Genomic DNA, 24,491 nt, shown 5'->3' with positions numbered 1-24,491 from the left:
TTCATTCGCATGTCAAGATGTCAGAACAACCAGCTAAACTTTGTAGAATTGATCTATCCGTAAAATTATTCTGATAAGAGAGTTTGAATCTGTGCCACAACCTATGTTGAAGAAACATGAAGAAGAATTTGGCATATGAACATTATGAATTATAAAGAATATTTAAACATCTTGGATTATCATTCATAATTCTAATGGATGCCACTTTGGTTTGCTTGATAAATAGAGGAAGTGCTGCAAATTCAAAATTTACACTGCTGTGCTTCTGTAATGCAATTCTCCTCAGTTTAAAGTCTTTATGGATGAGATGGTGCAAGCTGGAGTGATTCTGTGTGAGATCTTCCCATGATTCAGGGTCAATGTCGAAGAGTTTCATGGAGGACCTGAGGGAATCATTGAAGCAATTCTTCTGAGATTGCTTTCCTTCATTCAGCTTCCCATAAATGTTCTTGTAGTCACTCTTCTGTCATCCTGGTGATGTGGCCTGCCCATCTTAACTGATTTCATCAGCAAAGTGTGGACACTTGGAATGCCTGACCATGTGAGAACCTCAGTGTCTGGAACCCTGTCATGCTATCTTGTTCTCATCAATTTAAAATGGTTCAGCTTCTTGGCATAGTGTCTGTACACCATCCAGGTTTTGCAAGTGTCCAGCTGGGTCAGCAACACAGTGACTTTGTTGAACTTTAGTTTTGTTTTTAGACTGATGCCTCTGTGCTCCCTCACATTCTGCCAAAGTCAGCAAATGCTTTAGCAATTTTGGCATTGGTTTTATCATCAATGTGCACATGACTGTGCTGCCAAGGCAGGTGAATTTTGTCCATTTCCAGGAGGGTTTGGCCATTTACTGTGATGGTAGCTCTGTGTAAGGTGTTTCTGATATATAAGTTGGTGCATCAGCTCTGTCTTCGTGATACTTTTAGTGAGATTGAAATTGTCACAAGCTGACGAGAAATGGTCCATACTGTATTGCAAGTCAGATGCAGATTAGGCATCCAGAGAACAGTCATCAGCAAATAGGATATCACCAACAGTCATCAGCAAATAGGATATCACCAACAGTCATCAGCAAACAGGATATCACCAACAGTCATCAGCAAATAGGATATCACCAACAGTCATCAGCAAATAGGATATCACCAACAGTCATTTCATGTACCGGTAACTTTCTCTTGGCCTGTAGTGTCCTCAGATTGAAGAGCTTGCCATCAGCCTGGTATCTGAAGTAAATCTATGGCAGGTATCAGTGAAAATAGCAGAGAAAATCATGCTGCATAAGGCTGGGACCAACACACATCCTTAACTGACTCCAATGATGACCCACTTTCATCTGCAACATGAACAAGTATGCCATCAAGGAACTGTCAAACCATCATTATGAATTTACCCAGGCAACAAAATTTTCACATACTCTTCCAATGACCCTCAAGGCTGACTGTGTCAAAGACTTTTGTCAGATCAGGTTGAAATTCTGTTCTTAACACTTATCTTGTAGTTCATGAACTGCAAACACCATGCCTATGGTCCCTTCTCCTTTAATGAAGCCACACTGACTCTCAGGCAGGACCCCTTATTGATATGATGCATATAGGCAATTCAGCTGAATTCTGGCAAGGATTTTGTCAGCTACTGACAGCAAGGAGATACCCTGATGGTTGTTGCAGGATTGTCTGTTGCCATTCCACTTGTACAAGTGGATGATGGATAGAATGACAGATGCGACCTTGCACTCATAGGCAAAATTTGTTTGAATCAACATTAACTGAAAAGGGTTCAGTCAGTTTCTGTGCCATGTGTGACCCTCAAGCTTTTTCAGTCCCAATTAGGTACTTCTGCCCGAACAGTCTCTGTTCCAGGTGCTTTGCCATTTGACTGCAGTTTCAGTCAGCAGTGGAGGATCAGCAAGTGATATGCTGAATTCCACTTGGGGCAGTCAATCAGATGCCACCTCGCTGATAGATGACTGTTGTCTGAGGATGTTGTTCAAGTGTTAATTAGTTTTCCTTTGTCAGTGAGCAGTGTGGTGTTGTCAGCATTCAGTACTGATAACTGTGGCCCACAGATTGTCATCAAAGCATCACAGAAGTTCTTCATTTCATTCATCAACATGTAGGACTGAATCTCATCTGTAATTATAGTTCAGCCACGAGTCTTGCAGCTCTCTGATTCTGCATTGGAGAGTCCTCTTGATGCCACTGAAGGCAACCTTCTTAGATGACAAAGTGTTGTCTTCAAAGCAGGCCTTCAGTAGCCAATATTTCTTATTCAGATGTCTCTGTACTGCAGCAGTGTTCTCATCAAATGAACCTTGATGTTTACGTGTGGAGGGACTGAGGGTTTTAGATGCAGCTGGCCACTCCAGAAGAAGGTGAGTTGTCCTTCCTCAGTCAGGTGAGTCTCTAATAGCTGAATCTAACAAGTTTTCTACCAAATACAGCTGTCACCAGTGAAATGTCACACTCACAATGTATGATATATAGATTTCAACTACTCTAAAACCAAGAAACTATACAAAAGCTAATGAAAACAATTCAGGAACAATGCTATTAAAAACAGCAAAATTACACCAACTTCAAATGGTGAAATGATGATTAAAAACATAAACCAGGATTAAAACTAGGTTAATTTTTGAGAGGTAAGTATCAAACAATGGGTTTACATAAGTAAGTGTACAGAGGCATTTTAAAACTTTCTATACAAACCCTTTTGTAACTGGACTCCTTGCAACCATTACAAATTTGGCTTGAATCATTTTTGTCCAACAGTTGTTGATTTCCTAGATGAATAAACAAAGATTGTAATTTATAATATTTATATTAAGATTCAAATTTCAAAGGAATTATGATTATCATCATCAAGTGTGACAAGAGAAGAAATACAGAAATAAAATGGAGATGTAGTTTTTTTTGTTAAAACTAATTTTACTAATATAATACTTACCTGTCATTATTGCCATGATTATGTCTACTGGGACACAAGTTCCCACATCCAAGCTCACGATTCCATCCTCCCATTACATACAACATTCTAGAAATCTATAAAAACAAAAAACCCAGAACCAGTCTCACTACCATGTCATATGTTCATGTGTGATACTCTTCATCTTCACCTGGATAAAGACTACATTTGAACCATCGGATTGGGGTGGGAGGATGGAAAAACACAAGTGACAGTGAATTTTCCAGTTCATAGGGAGGTTGATGGCTGAACTGGAGCTCTGCTTCAGACTGGTGCAGTGACTGTTCCATGAGACAACCTTGCCTCTCTCAGACAGACTGCCAAACTATTTTTTTGCCAGGAATATGACAAAATCAGATGGTAATCCCTTCCAAGGTTGTCCAGCAAAGGGTGTTCCTAACCTCCACATAAAGAGAAGGAATATGTGAGTACCTGTTGAATGAGATATGCTACCACTGATGTGGGACCATTGCACAATGATTCCTTACCTGGTTGACACAACCCTCTGGGGGCTAAAACTTCTTCCCTCATTTCCAAATTGTTCATGTGGAGGGTAGCTTCTTCCCAGGACCATGAAGCCTAAAGAACTAGTCCTTCTGGCTCCAAGTGAGCACCCCAAACTAAATCTGATGTGTATGCGAACAGACAGGAGCGGGGTTCATAGGCATTGGGACTCCTGTCAGAAACCAGACTAGATTGGTCCACAGTGGAGAAATCCATGTTGCCAGGGGTCCCTGTGCAGTTTTCAATTTGCCAGAAGGAAAGGCTCCAAGCCCCGTCTTCCAAGGGGAACCAGGTCCACTGTGCAGTTCAAGGTCCCTATGAGGGATAGATATAGGCCAGCCAATATTGTTGTCCTAGTCTGAAGTGATATAAAAAAGCATGAAATTGAAAACATATCAGTCCAGGTAAAACTGGAGGTATTTCATTTGAGAAGGAAAAATTGAGAGGTTATTAGTACAAGTCTAGAAGATTGATGGAGACTTCACAGCTGCCAGGCCTTATGGCATTTCTGACTGAGGCTGTATTCTATTTTAAATGGTTCCTCCTGAAGAAATGTGTTTAAGGCAGAAAAAGCAATGATAAGCCCAAACATTGTGCATTTTATGGATGCCAGAAAAATCGGGGAGCAGAAAGCCTGAAACCTGAAACTTGTTATTGGTCACCCTCTTGACTGCACTCTTTGCAGAAGGGTATTCCCTCTTCCTTTAACTAAACCAGATTTGACTGGTGAAAAAGAATGGGGGTTCTTGCCAGAGGGGGATCTTCTCTTTACTGAAACAAGTGGACATTATCTATTATAGATCTGATCCACTTATCTTCCATTTTGCTTGACCAAACATATGAAAAGATGCCTAGCCATGCACCCATGAGAATCCCAGAAAGAGGGATGCTTGACAGAAGAGGGTTGGAACCCTAGGGCCTCCCTTCATTTGCTTAGAAAAGGGGGATGAGCCCACCAACTTCCTCGAACATTCTGATCACTTCAAGGAGGGTTAAAGACCTGTCTGGCAACTCTGATGAAGAATACTTTCTCAGAACTTACAGAGCTTGATCACATCAACCTTCTAACAAGGGAGGTCTGATCTGCTTGTCACCTTCACCAAGCAAATGGCCTTGAGAGGGTGCTACTCATCCCAATATGGGGGGGGGGGTAAGACTCAATCTTGAGAGGGTGTTGCTCATTCCAATATGGGGGGTAAGACTCACTCTTGAGAGTGCTGCTCATCCCAATATGGGGGTAAGACTCACTCTTAAAAGGGTGCTGCTCCTTCCTATACAGTATTCATGATTCACTGTCCAGAGGGTACAGCTCAAGACAAGACAAGACAAGACAATACCAGACATGAACTATTTAACATCAGCATGATTTAAAAACAAGAATGCAACATATTAAGCTCTAATGAGCTCCTTACCAACATTACATAAAAGAAATGAGGCATTACAGCAAGCATGATTAGCAAGACATCTTACACAAAACAAATGGGCATTACAGCAAACATGATTAGCTGGACATATTACATAAAACAAATGAGACATTACAGCAAGAATGATAAGCAAGGCATCTTACATAAAACAAATGAGGCATTACAGCACGCATGATTAGCAAGACATCATACATAAAACAAATGAGGCATTACAGCAAGCATGATTAGCAAGACATATTACATAAAACAAATGAGGAATTACAGCACGCATGATTAGCAAGACATATTACATAAAACAACTGAGGCATTACAGCACGCATGATTAGCAAGACATCTTACATAAAACAAATGAGGCATTACAGCATGCATGATTAGCAAGACATCTTACATAAAACAAATGAGGCATTACAGCATGCATGATTAGCAAGACATATTACATAAAACAAATGAGGCATTACAGCATGCATGATTAGTAAGACATCATACATAAAACAAATGAGGCATTACAGCATGCATGATTAGCAAGACATCATACATAAAACAAATGAGGCATTACAGCAAGCATGATTAGCAAGACCTATTACATAAAACAAATGAGGAATTACAGCACGCATGATTAGCAAGACCTATTACATAAAACAAATGAGGCATTACAGTACGCAGGATTAGCAAGACATCTTACATAAAACAACTGAGGCATTACAGCAAGCATGATTAGCAAGACATCTTACATAAAACAACTGAGGCATTACAGCAAGCATGATTAGCAAGACATCATACATAAAACAAATGAAGCATTACAGCAGGCATGATTAGCAAGACATATTACATAAAACAAATGAAGCATTACATCAAGCATGATTAGCAAGACATATTACATAAAGCAAATGAGGCATTACAGCAAGCATGATTAGCATGACACCCAAACACAACATAATACATAAATATATTTACAGGCAAAAAACACAATGCATTACTCAAGACATGAGTAAGCCAAGAATTTTAAAAGGCACTAAGTAAAAGTGAATTTAGTATCTATGATAAACTAAAAAAAAAAACACAATTTAGTTTTATTAAAAACTCAAAACTACTGGTCAGAACTGAAAGTTAAAATAAATGCAGAAGTACTTAATTAGAACTGAAAAAGCATGCAGCTTGTGCCTTACTTAAAAAGAAAGGAGCCCATGGTAGAGCACTTTATTAGTACATAAGACAAGGACAGATAAACAACAAACATTAGCAGTCATCAGGGAGTGTGTGGGAGAAAGTATTATTTTACAGATATTTCATTTAGTCTTTACTGTGCCAGGATAGAATTAAAGATCTAAAAGAATTAGTTTGACTGCTCTCTAAAGTGGTTTGGTTGTTCATTCTATAGAGTGGTTTGGTAGTTCATTCAATAGAGTGGTTTGCTAGCTCAGTACTTAGAGTGGTTTGGTAGTTCATTCAATAGAGTGGGTTGGTAGTTCATTCAAAAGAGTGGTTTGGTAGTTCATTTAATAGAGTGGTTTGTTAGTTCATTCAATAGAGTAGTTTAGTAGTTTATTCAATAGAGTGGTTTGGTAGTTCATTCAATATAGTGGTTTGGTAGTTCATTCAATAGAGTGGTTTGGTAGCTCATTCAATAGAGTGGTTTGGTAGTTCATTCAATAGAGTGGTTTGGTAGTTCATTCAATAGAGTGGCAGCTGCATATCTAACAGATTTTTTTGCCCAACGTTGATGTTTTGATCCTTGGGACATCTAAAATATTTGAATATCTAAAATGATATGTATGGTCTTTGAAACTTATTAAATCATCCAAACAATTTGGAGTACACTTATTCAGTATTATGAAAGTCTGCAGAGCCATTCATGGCATTGTTCCCCTACATCAGGAGGGTGCTGCTTACATCTAGCCAAGGGCCATAACATGCTCTCATGGGCTTTGAATGGGTGCTGCTCTTCCCTAGCTAAGGAGTATGACTTACTCTCACTCTTATATTTTCCTCCCTTGGGAAGGACCCTATTCTGAAACCCATCCTGCATAAACTGCATTGGCACCACCATCAGGGATCCCAGGGCCTTATATTTATTATTATTATTATTATTATTTTATTCAAATGAAGTGGAAGATCTCATACCCTAGTCTTCTTCTCAGCCCTTTCATGGGACCTATTTACCTACATTATTACACATTCTTGAGAGAAAAATATGAACTTTTGAAGCTAGCACCTCTGAAAGTGAATATAGCATGCAAATAATACAATGTCAAAATTATGCTGCCAAAATTATACAACACTTTTATTTAACATAACAATTAACCTTGAGCTGCCTAAGCATGTACTTAATTAACCTTGAGCTACCTAAGCATGTACTTAATTAACCTTGAGCTGCCTAAGCATGTACTTAATTAACCTTGAGTTGCCTAAGCATGTACTTAATTAACCTTGAGCTGCCTAAGCATGTACTTAACTAACCTTGAGCTGCCCTAAGCATGTACTTAATTAACCTTGAGCTGCCTAAGTATGTACTTAATTAACCTTGAGCTGCCTATCAGAAGCAGTGTAGTAAATTTATTTAATGCAAGAAGTTAAGGTAGCATTGTTCTAAAATTGCCTGCAATAAATTGATTAAATCCAAGAATTTAAAACACTACTGCTTAAATGATTTGATTATCACAAATATACTGATAAAACAGCATAATACAATTATTTAAATGTAAGAAAGATTTTAGTGCCAAAACAAGTTTTTATTAATTTAACAAATTCCCAATTGATGAAGAAAGGGAACTTAAATTTGTAACCATGAACAGGTAGTGATACCTACCTCAGCATGTCAAGAATATAAAGTAATACTGCCAATGCAAGTGCTAAATGAATTCCAGAACAACACAGGTGGAAATACGTACCTTACCTTCAGGTATAGGAAAAGTGAAGAACGCAAAAGAAAACTGATGATTAGAATGGCACAATACTACTGCCCAAAACTAACAAGAGAGCAAATAATATGAACAAACTTTGTAAGGACTAATTAGATAATCACTTAAAAAAACATGGAAATTTCAAATAAAATACCTAAAAAAATATTAAAACATGCAATATTCATATAACTTAACCATATAAGCATTCAGGGAAGAGAGGAAGAACACACCACATAACCTACGACATGTTAGTCAAACTGGTTCTGGACTCTTTGTCCTAGATTTTTAGAACAATGTATCAAATGGGAGGTTGGAATTATGAGCTTGAATGAGGGGACATACTTGCCAGAAGAGGTAAGCAAGGCAATGGTGAGAGGTCATGTTTTACTGCTATGAAAAAAATGTATAATTAGGGCAATACAGGTTCAAATGGAAAATTTACGAAATCACATCTTTGATATTTTCTCATTAATTTGCGTTGATCGAAAATGCTAACTATTATTTGGTTTTAATTAGTTAACTTGAAGACTGCATGGTTCCTTTCACAGTAATGCTGAAAAGGATCCTAATTATGTTTACCTATAGATTAGTTCAGAAGAAACTACATAAAATACATGGTTATTAGATTTTATCAGTTCACTCATTTTCATGTTTGGTTATGCAATGATGTCACATCCAAGCTTAGAATCCTAGCATTGCACAAGGCTGTTGTATGTGTTTTTGTTGATATCCAAGCTTGAGTAAAATCTATTACTCTAACATCCTTTCCACTAAAATGAAGTATGTGATGAATGTGTGATTTAGATTTTTAACGTAGCTTAAAACAATTTTTCAGTCATATTACTACAATGTCTGCAGTGTGGTAGTTTATAGTGATGTCCAGCTCTGGGGCATCATGCCGCAGACATGTAGCATGATGTCCCATCCAGTCACATTATCCTGACACCAGGCCGACCAGTCCTAACACTAACTCTTAATGCTGAGCGCCAAGCGAGGCAACGGTTAGTACCATTTTTGTAAGTCTTTGGTATGACTCAGCCGGGGATCGAACCTATGACCTCCCACATCTGAGTCAGACACTCTAACCACTAGGCCACCAGAGTGGTCAAAAAGTGAGGTATGATTGAAACAAAAATTAAGAGGCAGCAGACCAAGCCTGGAACCAAATTGGATAACTGCATCCAGAATGGAACAAATTTCATTAATGTGGAAATCAACTAGTGAGTTCTGTACAGACCTCTAGCTAAATAATGATTCAAAACAATTATCACTATGTGAAGTTTTACATCGAAGTTTGTTAAGATATAATGACACATATATATCATGTATGAAATGACATTCAACCAAGACATAAACAAATAAAGGACCCAGTAGATCAAACATTACTCTAGGTAAATTTCAGATCTATGTAGATTTATCTCCCCTGGAATATAGGTCATCAATGAGGGATCATAGCCAGTTATCTTTCCAATAGGTGGTGCCACAGAAAAACCCGGTCCCACTATTGGGTAATCCTAGGAGTTTATCATTAGCCAGAACAATATACTGTTGATCAATCTAGCGGTGCATAATTGTCAAAACAAACAATAATATGTGTTTCAATGAAAACAAATATTGTTTTATTTCATTTTTCTGTGTAATAAATAATATATTAGTACTACAAGACACTAAAATTGCCATTTGTCTTCTTTTTCAATTTAATTAAAATACCTTACTACTTTTGGGCTCCATGTTTTCAAACCTTTAGTGCCAACCTAATATATATATAATGTTAATGCTAGTAACTTCATTTTCTTATCCCCTGATTAGTGTGGTTTTAATAAAACCTCCTGATTAGTGTGGCTTTAATAAAACGTCCTGATTAGTGTGGCTTTAATAAAACCTCCTGATTTGTGTGGCTTTAATAAAACCTCCTGATTAGTGTGGTTTAATAAAACCTCCTGACTAGTGTGGCTTTAATAAAACCTCCTGATTAGTGTGGCTTTAATAAAACCTCCTGATTAGTGTGGCTTTAATAAAACCTCCTGATTAGTGTGGCTTTAATAAAACCTCCTGATTGGTGTGGCTTTAACAAAACCTCCTGATTAGTGTGGCTTTGATAAAACCTCCTGATTAGTGTGGCTTTAATAAAACCTCCTGATTAGTGTGGTTTAATAAAACCTCCTGGCTAGTGTGGCTTTAATAAAACCTCCTGATTAGTGTGGCTTTAATAAAACCTCCTGATTTGTGTGGCTTAATAAAACCTCCTGATTAGTGTGGCTTTAATAAAACCTCCTGACTAGTGTGGCTTTAATAAAACCTCCTGATTAGTGTGGCTTTGATAAAACCTCCGACTAGTGTGGCTTAATGAAAATCTCTTAAACAATACAAATGGCATGCTGCAATTTACAGTTAAGTACATGGAAAAAAGAACTTGATAAGTAAATACAAAATGTACAACTTATTGTCTTATGTTTATTCACTCATTACAAGACAATTAATTTATGCAAAACAACTGTGAGAGCAGTTTCATATTTAAACCTTAAATGAAAAGAAAATATTTGCTTTATTTTGCCAACAAAAGTGAAATATATTGTCACAAAGAGGTAGATAGCCTTGGTATGAATTTATAATAATCACCTCAGTGAAAAGGGTCCTGACTTGCACAAATAAATTATTATAAAATGAAAAGATGTGTGTGTGTGCATGTGTGTTAATCAGAAACAATTCCCTTTTAAAGTATTACATTATATGTTCTATTGTGACAAAAATCCAATGTAATGTTCTAAATCTTATTGCAAACTGTCATTGCAAAACCAAATTTAATACACCAAGAATACAACTTTATTTAGACCATTATAATTCTCTCCTTCTGTCCCTTCCATGTAATATTTTAGGTATAGCTTGTCTGAATAAAATAAAAAACAAAACATTTCACTTCCAGCAAATCTGATGTATATCATTGCACACACATATATACACACACAAAACACACATGTGTACACACACAAAATACACATACATACATACACACACGTACAAAACACACATATGTGCACACACATGCCACACACACATGTACATCTCTCTCTCTCTCTCTCTCTGCCCTGTATAGACATTAAGCATTAAATGACAGACCCATTATGTATATATTTATACATGCATGTATGTACTCATGTATATTTAGGTTTTAACAGCACATCAGTACAGTGCTAACTATATCACACCAGTTAAAATTATGTTCTAAAATTTACAGGTAAAATATTTACATGCTAATTTACAGGTAAATTATTTACATGCTAATTTACAGGTAAAATATTTACATGCTAATTTACAGGTAAAATATTTACATGCTAATATCCTTAGGAAGATAAATTATTCCAAATAAAATGGAAACATGAACTCCTGTAGATAGAAGAAAAAATGTAAATACATTAAAAAATTTAAAAGTAAAAGATAAATGTAAAAAAAGTAAATTCTTTAAACTTTGGGTCAACAATTTTCTTAATCAAGCTAACATAAAACAACTTCATAGTGTGGAAGTAAATACACTCAGCAAGTATGGGAGGATGACCCAAAAATGGCAGACATTGATTTCAGTGAAAGTAATTATGAAAGTCTACAATGTGATAGTAAAAAATTATACTGGTCAAAATCATTCTTTAACATAAAGCTATTTACATTTTTGAAAATATTTTCACAACTTCTGGCATTCATTCATGAATTTTTTTTCTTTTCTGGCAATAAATATAATAATTGTACAAATATAACAAATATAACAAATTTTAATGAAATGGGAAACTGTTAATATGAAGAGAGAAAAAAAATCTCCCTTTCTGTAAAAAAAAATTTCATGGTCAATTAACATTTGATTTTTACTAAAATCATAAAAATGTTAAAATCAAAAAAGAATTAACTGGATTGAGAAACTATAACCTATCTTTGTGTAATTATACATTAAAAATAAATTTTCTTTGTTTAGTTTTATGAAAACAATTCTTGTATAAAACACAAATCTGATATACTATAAGTATGACACCACTATTTTCATTGTTTTTACCTGGTTTAAATCCATGGTGATTTCCATGGAGCTTTTACCAGCCCATGTCACATGACCTGACATCTTAATGTCCTGGTTTGCATCAATTCCCTCCATGTTCAGATCTAGAAAAAAATGGCAAAAAGAACAATGTTTTCTCATACCTTTTTCATCTCACCTAGGACTGCAGAAGAAACAAGGTCATTATTAATATTTTAAGTACAGATATTGTTTGATTCTGATCATTGCTAATACAAGAGGGATGGATGTAAACCCAAAATCTGTGCAAGTTTAAGAGTGCAATTTTTTTTTATCCAGGTTGCTGAAAAACTTTTGGATTATTGTTATTCCAAAACAGTTATAGCAAAGCCTGCTATAGTGGCCACCTGAATATAAGGACCGACAAGTTCCTTAGGTCTTATTAATACACAAGTCAGTAAATATTTTACCTAAATAAAAAGACCATATGTTCATAACTTATTCCTTTGAGATGGTCCCTGGAGAGGTCAACAGAGTCAAGCCTGACTGTATTTCTTTTAAATTACAATCTAAAGAGACAGTCCACAAATCTTCTTAAATGGCATAGATTATCATGACCTTACTAATGTTTGGTTTGGAATCATGCATAGCAAGACAAGTTAGACCCCATTAGTGAACACATATAGGTTAAACATTAGCAACCTGATGGCATAAGTCTGTAATGAACTTCTATGGGTGAGTTCTGTTTGTGTAAAACTAGGTCAAAACATATTTATGTAATACTACAATCCAGACTGTGGAAAATGGGTCACAGTTGCAAATGGAAAGTTTGCAAGTTAAAAGGTATTAAAAATGTAACCATTTTAGGAAATATTGAAAATAATTTAGAATGTAGGCCACAGTGACCCTTTTCTTGTGTGTACACACCATAATATCATGATGTAAAAGTTCTAAATAGTTTCACCGTTGTAAGAGTTACAGTCCTGATGAAGAGGATGGACAGACAAATAACAATGGTCTACAGTCAGAATGCTTCCGAAATAAATGTAGTCAAACTTTACTAATTCTGGGTCACTGAGAATGAAAATGATGCTTAAAATTGTTGATTGGCTCTAGTTTTAAAGATATGATATTGTGTCAGTATATACGATCCTTGACTTTGGAATGGCGGAGTATAAGTGAGTTAAAAGGGAAGGGATCTCAATTTAAACCAGAAATGACTAAAATACATCTTTGGCTGGATCCATGAATAAATCTATGACTGGGTTTGGACAGTACTTGCATTTTAGGCAAAATAATGAATGATGCAATATGAAGCTGGTATTGCATCATACATCTATGACTTGCATCATGTTATTCCTAGAAGTCATGGATGATGCAATCATAACTAAGCTTACATCACTCTGCTGAACAAATTGCCCTATATCAGCTTTAGAAATCACAAAGTATTGTGCTGTCTTATTAGTCAGTGTTTGATTTTGCAAAGGGATACATTTCTGTTTAGCCAAAGTGAGCTGAGATGCCTCATACTTGTGTGAACAATGCAGATAACTTCTGCTATGTTGGTAGTGAACAATGTTTGCATCACAAAAGCACAGTATAACCACTATGGTTAAAAAGTCTTTCACCTTTATTTTGGCTGCAAAAATGGAGATCAGGACAAGAGGTGGACCCCACACATATGCTGCAACACCAACACTTATGCAACAAATCTTTGCCAGTGGTTGAACAGGAAAAGGAAATCTATGCCTTTTGCAGTGCCAATGATTTGGAGCGAACCAACAGATCATAACAGAATTTGTTACTTCTGCATGGTGCCTCCAGCTGGGAAAGGTGTGTCAAAGTAGAAAAAGTGGACTGTGCATTATCCAAACATTCCATCAGCTATATGCACAGTACCCCATGGAGAAGGACTGCTGGTTCCTGATGCACCAGAATCATTCTCACTTGAGTCAGAAGAGGAAGAGAATGAAACTTCTAGTCCTGAACCATTAATGTTACATGACTCATATTCTCTCCTCTCCTCCTCCTCTGAACCACACCTCATTACACAAGGTGAACTGAATGACCTTGTTGGGGATTTTGAACTATCCAAGAGTAAGGCAGAGCTGTTGGGCTCCAGACTACAGCAGTGGAATATCATGGAAGATGATATTAGGGTTTCCATGTTCCATGACTGTCAAAAGGATCTTGTCCCATTCTTCTTTATGGAAGGTGATCTTGTAGCCTGCAACAACATCGATGGTGTGATGGCAGCCCTCAACATCATTCATGATCCAGATAAGTGGAGACTGTTCATTGATTCATTGATGAGTCTTAAATCTAATTTGATGCATAATGGCAATGTTTTGCCATCAATTCCAGTTGGTCATGCAGTCCATATGAAGGAAACCTATGAAAACATGAAACAACTTTTGAGGTGCATAAACTATGACCAACATGAGTGTCAGCTTTGGGGTGATGTGAAGGTTCTTGCTCTTTGCTTGGTCTGCAGACTGGATACACAAAATACTGCTGTTTTCTCTGTGAATGGGATAGTCGTGCTAGAGATTCCCACTACATCAAGAGAGATTGGCCACTCTGACAGTCATTGGAGCCTGGGAGGAAAAGTGTTCAGCATACACCACTTGAATCAGGGAAGGTTTTGTTACCACCCTTGCACATCAAGATGGGTCTGATGAAGAACTCTGTCAAGGCCATGGACAAAACACAAGCAGCTTTCAAGTACCTCCATGGAAATGTCCAAGGTTAAGTGAAGCTAAGATAAAAGAAGGTGTCTTTGTTGGTCCTCAGACTCGTGAACATCTTCAAGATGGTGCATTTGACCATGCACTGTGTGGCAAGGAAAAGGCAGCATGGAAAGCCTTCCAGTTAGTGGCAACAAATTATTTCAGAAACAAACAGGGTGTTGGTGGAAAACCTCCTCAAGGCATACAAAATCCTTGGCTGCAACATGTCAATAAAGATGCATTTTTTGCACTCTCATCTAGATTTTTTTCCAGCAAACTGCGGAGCAGTGAGTGATGAGCATGGTGAGTGATTTCACCAGGACATTGCAACAATGGAGAAACACTATCAGGGTAAATGGAGCCCATCAGTGCTTGCAGACTATTGCTGGACAATGACAAAAGGTGCTCCATTTAATAAATACAAGAGACAAGCAAAGAAGCGCCAAGTAGGTACCAAATAAAGACTAAACTATGTACTTGTATATAAATATATATATATATATATATATATATATATAATCGTTTGTTGCCTTTTGTTTCATAATAAATTTTATTTATATAACCCTGTTGTTGTTTTTTAAAGTGTTACATAAACAGGATAGGTGAAATATTATCATATAAAGCAACCATAAACACATGAAAAGACCTAGGTTTACAAATTATGATTAAAACTCTACAATCTACACAATATACATAAACGTAAAATGTAAAATCTTAATTATCTTGGAAACCAATCGGCTATATTTGAATTCAGCATTTCAAAATCCATAATAAATAGCACATTTTATCTCTGAAGTAGACAACGTCTCTAAATTGTAGACGTTGATCTTGCTTTCTCGAGCAATGGAAAATTCTTTAAAGCTTAACAAACATTGGCCTATAAAATACTAAAGGCAATGATTATGCTTAAGTGAAGTTTGAAAAGATATTACTTAAATCAATAGGTTTCATTATTAACAGAGGTACAAGTCATCCAAAAATTTTGTTCATGGAAATTACTTTAGAACAAACGTTAATGGAGAAAACCCATTTACCTTTGAGTCACAATAACCTTGGCCTTTAACCTTTTGACCTCACAGTCTACAGGCCGCTTCCATACATTAAGTGCAAGCCATCCACAAATTCTGGTGGAAGTACACTGTCAAGAACTGAAGTTTTGAAACAAGTTTTCCTCTTTCAGACACTGATTTTGACATTTGATACCCCAAATCAATAGGCTTTTACCTCACCCAAAGTACAAACGATAAACAAAAATTAGTCCCCATGTGTTTTTTCTTCTTTCAGTCACAGTGAACCTTCACATTTGACCTTCAGATTCAAAATTAATAAACTCCTTTCTTACCCCAAGTGCAAACCATCCACAAAGTTTGGTCCAGGTCTGTGATGCAGAACTAAAGATATTGTACAGAACAATGTTCTCCTGTTTGAGTCACATGACCTTTGCCTTTAGTTGCTGACATCAATCAGCTCTTTCCTTATTCAAAATACTAATTACAATGTTTGGCAATGGTATATGGTTGGAGAACTCAAGATATTGTGCAGAAAAGAGATAGGGAACAGAATGATGCATATGATAATGGGACATGCTCCATTTTATGGTGGGCATAAAAAAACACAAATTTAATCATAAATATTGCGATATTTCAAGAGGTGTATATTGTTTAATTTGTATGGGCAATTCTGTTTTTCAAAGAGGTGTGTATAATGCTTTGTTTAATTTCTGTGGGCAATTCTGATTTTCAAAGAGATGTGTATAATATTGTGTTTAATTTATAAAGGCAATTCTAATTTTCAAAGAGGTGTGTATAATACTGTGTTTAATTTGTATGGGCAATTCTGATTTTCAAAGAGGTGTGTATAATACTGTGTTTAATTTGTATGGGCAATTCTGATTTTCAAAGAGGTGTGTATAATAATGTGTTTAATTTGTATGGGCAATTCTGATTTTGAAAGAGGTGTGTAGAATAATGTGTTTAATTTATAAGAGCAATTCTGATTTTCAAAGAGGTGTGTATAATACTCTGTTTAATTTGTATGGGCAATTCTGATTTTCAAAGAGGTGTGTATAATACTGTGTTTAATTTATAAGGGCAATTCTGATTTTTAAAGGTGTGTGTATAATACTATTTAATTTGTAAGGGCAATTCTGATTTTCAAAGAGGTTTGTATAATACTGTTGAATTTGTAAGGGCAATTCTGATTTTCAAAGAGGTTTGTATAATACTGTTGAATTTGTAAGGGCAATTCTGATTTTCAAAGAGGTGTGTATAATTCTGTGTTTAATTTATAAGGGCAATTCTGATTTTCAAAGAGGTATGTATAATACTGCATTCAATCTGCAAGGACAATTCAGATCTTTTAAATAAGCAGATATTACAAACTGCGAGTTTCAAACAAGATATATGTGAATATTTTTTACAGTTTTAAGCATATGGAAATATCCATGATGTTATTTTTCTATTTGACATATTTTGCCTGACGATGAGGCGAGATCTTTCTATCATCTGCTTGGCTTCTGGCAACAGACATCAACAGCTGTGACAGCAAACAGCTGTGACAGCGAACAGCTGTGTTCAAAACAGCATTTCATTTAAACAAATTGCATTATAAATTTGTCTATTTTTAATCCTTGGTATTTGGATAATTTTATTTAACATGAAAAATGCCTCTGTAATATTATTACTGGAAAATTTTACATCCAATACCTAGCATATTATAATTATGAATTTGTAAAATACTTTTCATTGCCAACAATATATCTCTGACCCAACTAAAGACAAAAAGCCAATCTATTAAAACATTTAACTGTACTGTATCAACATTTTTCAAAAACCATGCATTAGCACAAGAAGGCAAGCAAAATTACATTTAAAATATGCAAAATAAAAAGTACTTAGACAGATTTATGAGAGATTACCACAGCAACTCACCTATTCTGTCTACCAAAGCGGTGACAATGCTCATAGGTGTCCTCAATTTTCCTCCTCTGCTGGGGTCAAGGTTATGTGTGTAACCAATAGCAACTGTACAATAAAACAAGATAAAATGAAGGAATAAAAATAAATGCACATTTATTAGTAATATGCAGTGGCTTGTGATCTTTTTTTATAAAATTTATTGTAAAGGACAAACAAACAATATTCACACAAGTATTTAAAATTGTAATGATGTTTTCTGGCATCAAACTGACATGACACCATCATATCTCTGTCACTGACCAGGTAATAAAAATATATAAAAATGTTTTTCATTAGAATAACAGCAAAAACTGGTGCAAAAGCAAAATGATAAAGTAAAAACAAAAGTATACAGCATTGGACAATCATAAAAAATTTATGACCTGCCATAAATTATATAATTGCCATATTATTATATTGAGGTTACTGCAATTGTCAAACACACATTACAGTATTATTATACTGAGGTTACTGTAATTGTCAAACACACATTACAATATTATTATATTGAGGTTACTGTAATTGTCAAACACACATTACAATATTATTATATTGAGGTTACTGTAATTGTCAAATATACATTACAATATTATTATATTGAGGTTACTGTAATTGTCAAACACATTACAATATTATTATACTGAGGTTACTGTAATTGTCAAACACATTACAAGATTATTATACTGAGGTTACTGTAATTGTCAAACACACATTACAATATTATTATACTGAGGTTACTGTAATTGTCAAACACACATTACAATATTATTATATTGAGGTTACTGTAATTGTCAAATATACATTACAATATTATTATATCGAGGTTACTGTAATTGTCAAACACACATTACAATATTATTATACTGAGGTTACTGTAATTGTCAAACACACGTTACAATATTATTATATTGAGGTTACTGTAATTGTCAAATACACATTACAATATTATTATATCGAGGTTACTGTAATTGTCAAACACACGTTACAATATTATTATACTGAGGTTACTGTAATTGTCAAACACACGTTACAATATTATTATACTGAGGTTACTGTAATTGTCAAACACACATTACAATATTATTATACTGAGGTTACTGTAATTGTCAAACACACATTACAATATTATTATACTGAGGTTTCTGTAATTGTCAAACACACATTACAATATTATTATATTGAGGTTTCTGTAATTGTCAAACACACATTACAATATTATTATATTGAGGTTTCTGTAATTGTCAAACACACGTTACAATATTATTATATTGAGGTTTCTGTAATTGTCAAACACACGTTACAATATCATTATACTGAGGTTACTGTAATTGTCAAACACACATTACAATATTATTATACTGAGGTTTCTGTGATTGTCAAACACACATTACAATATTATTATATTGAGGTTACTGTAATTGTCAAACACACATTACAATATTATTATATTGAGGTTTCTGTAATTGTCAAACACACATTACAATATTATTATATTGAGGTTACTGTAATTGTCAAATATACATTACAATATTATTATATCGAGGTTACTGTAATTGTCAAACACACATTACAATATTATTATAGTAAGGTTACTGTAATTGTCAAACACACATTACAATATTATTATACTGAGGCTACTGTAATTGTACAACACACATTACAATATTATTATATTGAGGTTACTGTAATTGTCAAATATACATTACAATATTATTATATCGAGGTTACTGTAATTGTCAAACACACATTACAATATTATTATAGTAAGGTTACTGTAATTGTCAAACACACATTACAATATTATTATACTGAGGTTACTGTAATTGTCAAACACACATTACAATATTATTATAGTAAGGTTACTGTAATTGTCAAACACACATTACAATATTATTATAGTAAGGTTACTGTAATTGTCAAACACACGTTACAATATTATTATATTGAGGTTTCTGTAATTGTCAAACACACGTTACAATATCATTATATTGAGGTTTCTGTAATTGTCAAACACACGTTACAATATCATTATACTGAGGTTACTGTAATTGTCAAACACACATTACAATATTATTATACTGAGGTTTCTGTGATTGTCAAACACACATTACAATATTATTATATTGAGGTTACTGTAATTGTCAAACACACATTACAATATTATTATATTGAGGTTTCTGTAATTGTCAAACACACATTACAATATTATTTTATTGAGATTACTGTAATTGTCAAACACACATTACAATATTATTATATTGAGGTTACTGTAATTGTCAAATATACATTACAATATTATTATATCGAGGTTACTGTAATTGTCAAACACACATTACAATATTATTATAGTAAGGTTACTGTAATTGTCAAACACACATTACAATATTATTATACTGAGGCTACTGTAACTGTACAACACACATTACAATATTATTATATTGAGGTTACTGTAATTGTCAAATATACATTACAATATTATTATATCGAGGTTACTGTAATTGTCAAACACACATTACAATATTATTATAGTAAGGTTACTGTAATTGTCAAACACACATTACAATATTATTATACTGAGGTTACTGTAATTGTCAAACACACATTACAATATTATTATAGTAAGGTTACTGTAATTGTCAAACACACATTACAATATTATTATTGTAAGGTTACTGTAATTGTCAAACACACATTACAATATTATTATATTGAGATTACTGTAATTGTCAAACACACATTACAATATTATTATATTGAGGTTACTGTAATTGTCAAACACACATTACAATATTATTATATTGAGGTTACTGTAATTGTACAACCAATAACTTGTTTTGTATCATTCAACTGTTTGAACCCTAAAGTAGGAAGAAAACATACTATTTTAAAAAATCTTAAGCACTTTAACATTTCATAAGCAATCATATTTAAATCATATTTCCTACAGAGGAAGTACCAGTAATAACTGAAATACATATTCAGGCTTACCTTGTAACTATACAAAACACTGAAGGTTATCCTTGTGACTACTCACAGTACTCAAAGCTAATTTTATGTGGCTACACACAATATTCAGCTGCTTGCAAGCTTTCTCACATACCCATGCTGGTTTAGCCAAGACTTAAACTTATGCAGCCAAAGATAAAATGTGTGAGTGATCTGTAGAGGCAAGTGTCTTTGACCACTCGGTCACCCAGGCTTCCTGCAAACAGCCAAGACCCAGACCTGCTGTGCCATTTTGTACCAGACAATCAAGGTCATTGCAAACAGCCAAGACCTGAATATGCTGTGGCATTATGTGCCAGACAATAAGGATTTAAATCAATACCCAAGACCCTGATCTAGATTTGCATTGTTGACAGAAAATAAGGGTCTATACGAACTAAACAGACCCACATCTGCTGCTGCATTATGTGCCAGACAAATAAAGGTTTATGCAGACAATATTGATCAAGATGATCTGCTGTGGGATTATGTGCCAGACAACAAGGGTCTAAACAAACAACATGGACCCAGATTTGCTGTCACATAATGTGCCAGACAACAAGGATCTAAACATTCAACCTGGACCCAGATTTGGTGTCACATTATGTGCCAGACAACAAGGGTCTAAACAAACAACATGGACCCAGATTTGCTGTCACATTATGTGCCAGACAACAAGGATCTAAACATTCAACCTGGACCCAGATTTGCTGTCACATTATGTGCCAGACAACATGGGTCTAAAGAATCAACCTGGACCCAGATTTGCTGTCACATTATGTGCCAGACAACAAGGGTCTAAACAATCAACCTAGACCCTGATTTGCTGTCACATTATGTGCCAGACAACAAGGGTTTAAACAATCAACCATAACCCAGATTTGCTGTCACATTATGTACCTTATAAAAACAGCCAAGATTTAGACCAGCACTAACATTATGAACCATACAAAAAAAGTGCAACAGCCTAGTCCCAGATCTACACTTGCACTTTATGCCAACAATGGGTCTATGCAAATAGCCTAGAGACTGATCTACTGTGGCATTATGTACCGAATAATAAGGGTCAATGCAAACAGTCTGGACCCAGACAGTGTAGATTCTGCCATGGCAACATATTCTGCTGTTTATATTTATGTGTGAATTAGAGGCAAAAAACTTCAAAACCTGCAAATGTGTCCAAATCCTCGAGAATTCGTCCAAATCGGATCCCACGATAAAAGTTTATGTATTTTTCCCGAACCATGGGATCTGACCCCACAGGAATCGTAGCCTCTCTATAACTGTCCTGCATGTTTCTTTTTTGCAGCTGTATGTTTTCAAAGTTGTCAGTGGATGTAGCAGCCATCATACTTCCAGGGGCCGAGGACCTGAATTAAAGAGTTAAGACATTAAAATATCAGAAGTTTTAATGACAGCAAGAGGCAAAACTAGGGCAAAAGGCTAAAAGAGGTAGCAAAACTTTCCAAGGGAACTAACTGAACATCACACCATGCTGTCAACATCATGAAGATTGTTTTAAAAAAAAAAAATTAAACATTAGTTAGACTGTCAGTACTTTTTTATGTGGTATAAATAAAGTTGGAATAGAAATAGATCTCTAAGTAAAAATGTGTATAACTGATTTTGGTATGAATATGGGTGACAATCACTTGTATTCATCTGTTGTGTTATTCGAGTCAACAAGTACCATATATGTTCACTTATAAGTTGAGTCCAATTGAAAAATGGAAATACCTAGATCTGCAATTAAATAATGTGCTGGCAGATCCGGATCTCTGTCATTTGCAGTTGCACTCGACATATAAGTGAGTATATTGTTACAACTCTATATCTTTAGCTAAGTAACAGAAAAGAGAAAAAACTAAACAAAATTGTAAAGTTCAACAAAAAAGGTATTTCCCAAGAATACTAAGTGAAAATTTAAAACGAACTTTAAAATTTTAAATTTTAAAATCCCAAATAGTCCTAAAAGTTCTATCACAACTTTAAATGTATCGAGTTGCAATTAAATTCCAGTGGTATTCCAAATAAGTTCCAAAAATTTAATGTGTTGATGTTCTGTAGTCTTAAAGGTGCTAAAGTGCCAGTGGCATGGAGTGTGGCCATGTGCTAAGAGTCTTTTGATATATCACAAAACTATAAATTAAAAATGTCCTTGTTTTGAATTCACTATAATTCCAAATTAATGTTGCAGTCCAAGAATATTATTGAGCATTTTGTAATTCCAGGGCATAATAATTGGAATAAATTAATTCAACCAAATGAAAAACTGAACACAACAATAAAAATGATTCTGCTTCAGGTGTTAAGGCCAGAATAAGGAATGTTTAGATAAACAAGAGTATGTACCTCTCCACTTGACTTAGGTCGCAATTAATATTTTCTTGAAATATTCTTTCACTTAATGGAATTTTCCATTCTTGAAGATTCTGTGGTCAGAATCAAGTCTGTATCTTTTAACTCAAATTCAGATATACAGGTTTACATTAATATTGATCTGAATATTTAACACAATCATAGGGAAATGTTTAGCCATTTATTATATTGTTTACAAAATAAATGTCCCTATTCAGGTACACAGCAATCCTGATTTTAAACAAGGTCAAGTACAAATACAGATGTATATAACATATAATCTTTAAGAAAAGCCAGCAAATAATACAAATTAAATATACTTAACAATATATGGTATATTGTTTTCTTTATGACACAATATGACATTGAGAGTATTACATACATCTGATTCTGAGACTCAAAAGCCAATTTATACCTTTTAAATTACAATATATTCTGATCAATGAAATGCCTTATTTAAGACTCTTCAGTTTCTTATGTAAAGTACAGAGACTTATGTATACTATGTCTATCAAGTACCTCAATTATCATCTTTATCTGCATGGGTTCGAGTCTAGGATTCGGCCAATGTGGGTATGTGAGAAAGCTTGCCAGTAGCTTCTCGTAGGTCAGTGGTTCTTTCCAGGGTTTTCCCGGGTTCTTCCTCCACCATTAATACTGGCCGCCATGCATAGCCTATTGAGTGCTGAAAAATGGCGTTAAACACGACAACAACAACAACAATAAATCATCTTTTTTTACGCCATGTTGTATAACGTGTATATAGCATAAATCTTGTTTTAACCAATAAACAATGAAATGTCCCATTATACATCAATATTGCCTTTTTCAGAGGACAACATCCAGTATTTTACCCAGGGGATGGGATTCCTTCCTGAACAGATTAAGACCAAGGAGAACAACCTCTTGGAAGGATATAATTCTGAATATTAACCTCTAAAAAAGGCAATAATCCACAGGTTTTTAGCATGAAATAAAATGAAGCAGAATAATTACCATCATACAGTTTTACATTTAAATTCATACACATTTAGTAATACAATGTGCTCAGTTAAAACTGCGGTAAACATGGAGTCTGTAACATTACCTGAGGAAAAAAAGGCAATATATGAAACATTACAAAAGGTTTGTGTCATTGATTAATACACTAGTACACTCAGTACAACTTGGTTGAGAAAGCAAGATTTATAAATCGCCATTTCAAGTGTGTATCAGGACTTGTTAACAAGTATTATCACTAGGTTTAAAATAAAAGCCAATCAATTTCCTGAAATAGGAGTTGTTGTTGTAGTTGTTCTTGTTGTTGTTGTTGTAGGGTTTAATGCCATTTTTCAGCACACGATAGGCTATACATGGCGGCCAGTATTAATGGTGGAGGAAGAACCCAGGAAAACCCCAGAAAGAACCACCGACCCACAAGAAGCTACTGGCAAGCTTTCTCACATACCCACATTGGCTGAATCCAAGACTCGAACCCATGCAGACAGAGATGAGATGGCAGTGATCCATAACGGAGAGCACTTTAGAACACTAGGCCACCATGGGCCCCCTCTGAAATAGGAGCGACTCATTGTCAACTAAAGTTACAAGAACACTATATCACTACAAAATTATCATATTTTTAAGTTTAAAAAATACCCCAAACTGAATAATATAGACCTGAATCTGCAGCTGCATAA

The 24,491-nt window shown here is 34.8% G+C and overlaps 1 protein-coding gene across 1 annotated transcript in view; it reads right to left on the bottom strand.

The window, feature by feature from the left end:
* Positions 1-24,491, bottom strand: part of LOC149798639 (acyl-coenzyme A thioesterase 9, mitochondrial-like) — an 81,104-nt gene that overhangs the window by 46,493 nt on the left and 10,120 nt on the right. Inside the window, exons 4-7 of the mRNA XM_089957473.1 lie at positions 21,622-21,824; positions 17,443-17,535; positions 11,826-11,929; positions 2,703-2,776 (exon numbers count right to left, since the gene is read on the bottom strand). Of these exons, the coding sequence (XP_089813599.1) occupies positions 2,703-2,776; positions 11,826-11,929; positions 17,443-17,535; positions 21,622-21,824 (474 nt within the window). The remainder of the gene's footprint in view (positions 1-2,702; positions 2,777-11,825; positions 11,930-17,442; positions 17,536-21,621; positions 21,825-24,491) is intronic.

Source organism: Sinohyriopsis cumingii, chromosome 5 (assembly GCF_028554795.1).
Source record: "Sinohyriopsis cumingii isolate HCF-2022 chromosome 5, ASM2855479v2, whole genome shotgun sequence".
In the NCBI taxonomy this organism is placed as follows: Eukaryota; Metazoa; Mollusca; class Bivalvia; order Unionida; family Unionidae; genus Sinohyriopsis; species Sinohyriopsis cumingii.
The sequence above is the reverse complement of the archived record's forward strand: the minus strand, read 5'-3'. Positions and strand labels throughout refer to the sequence as shown.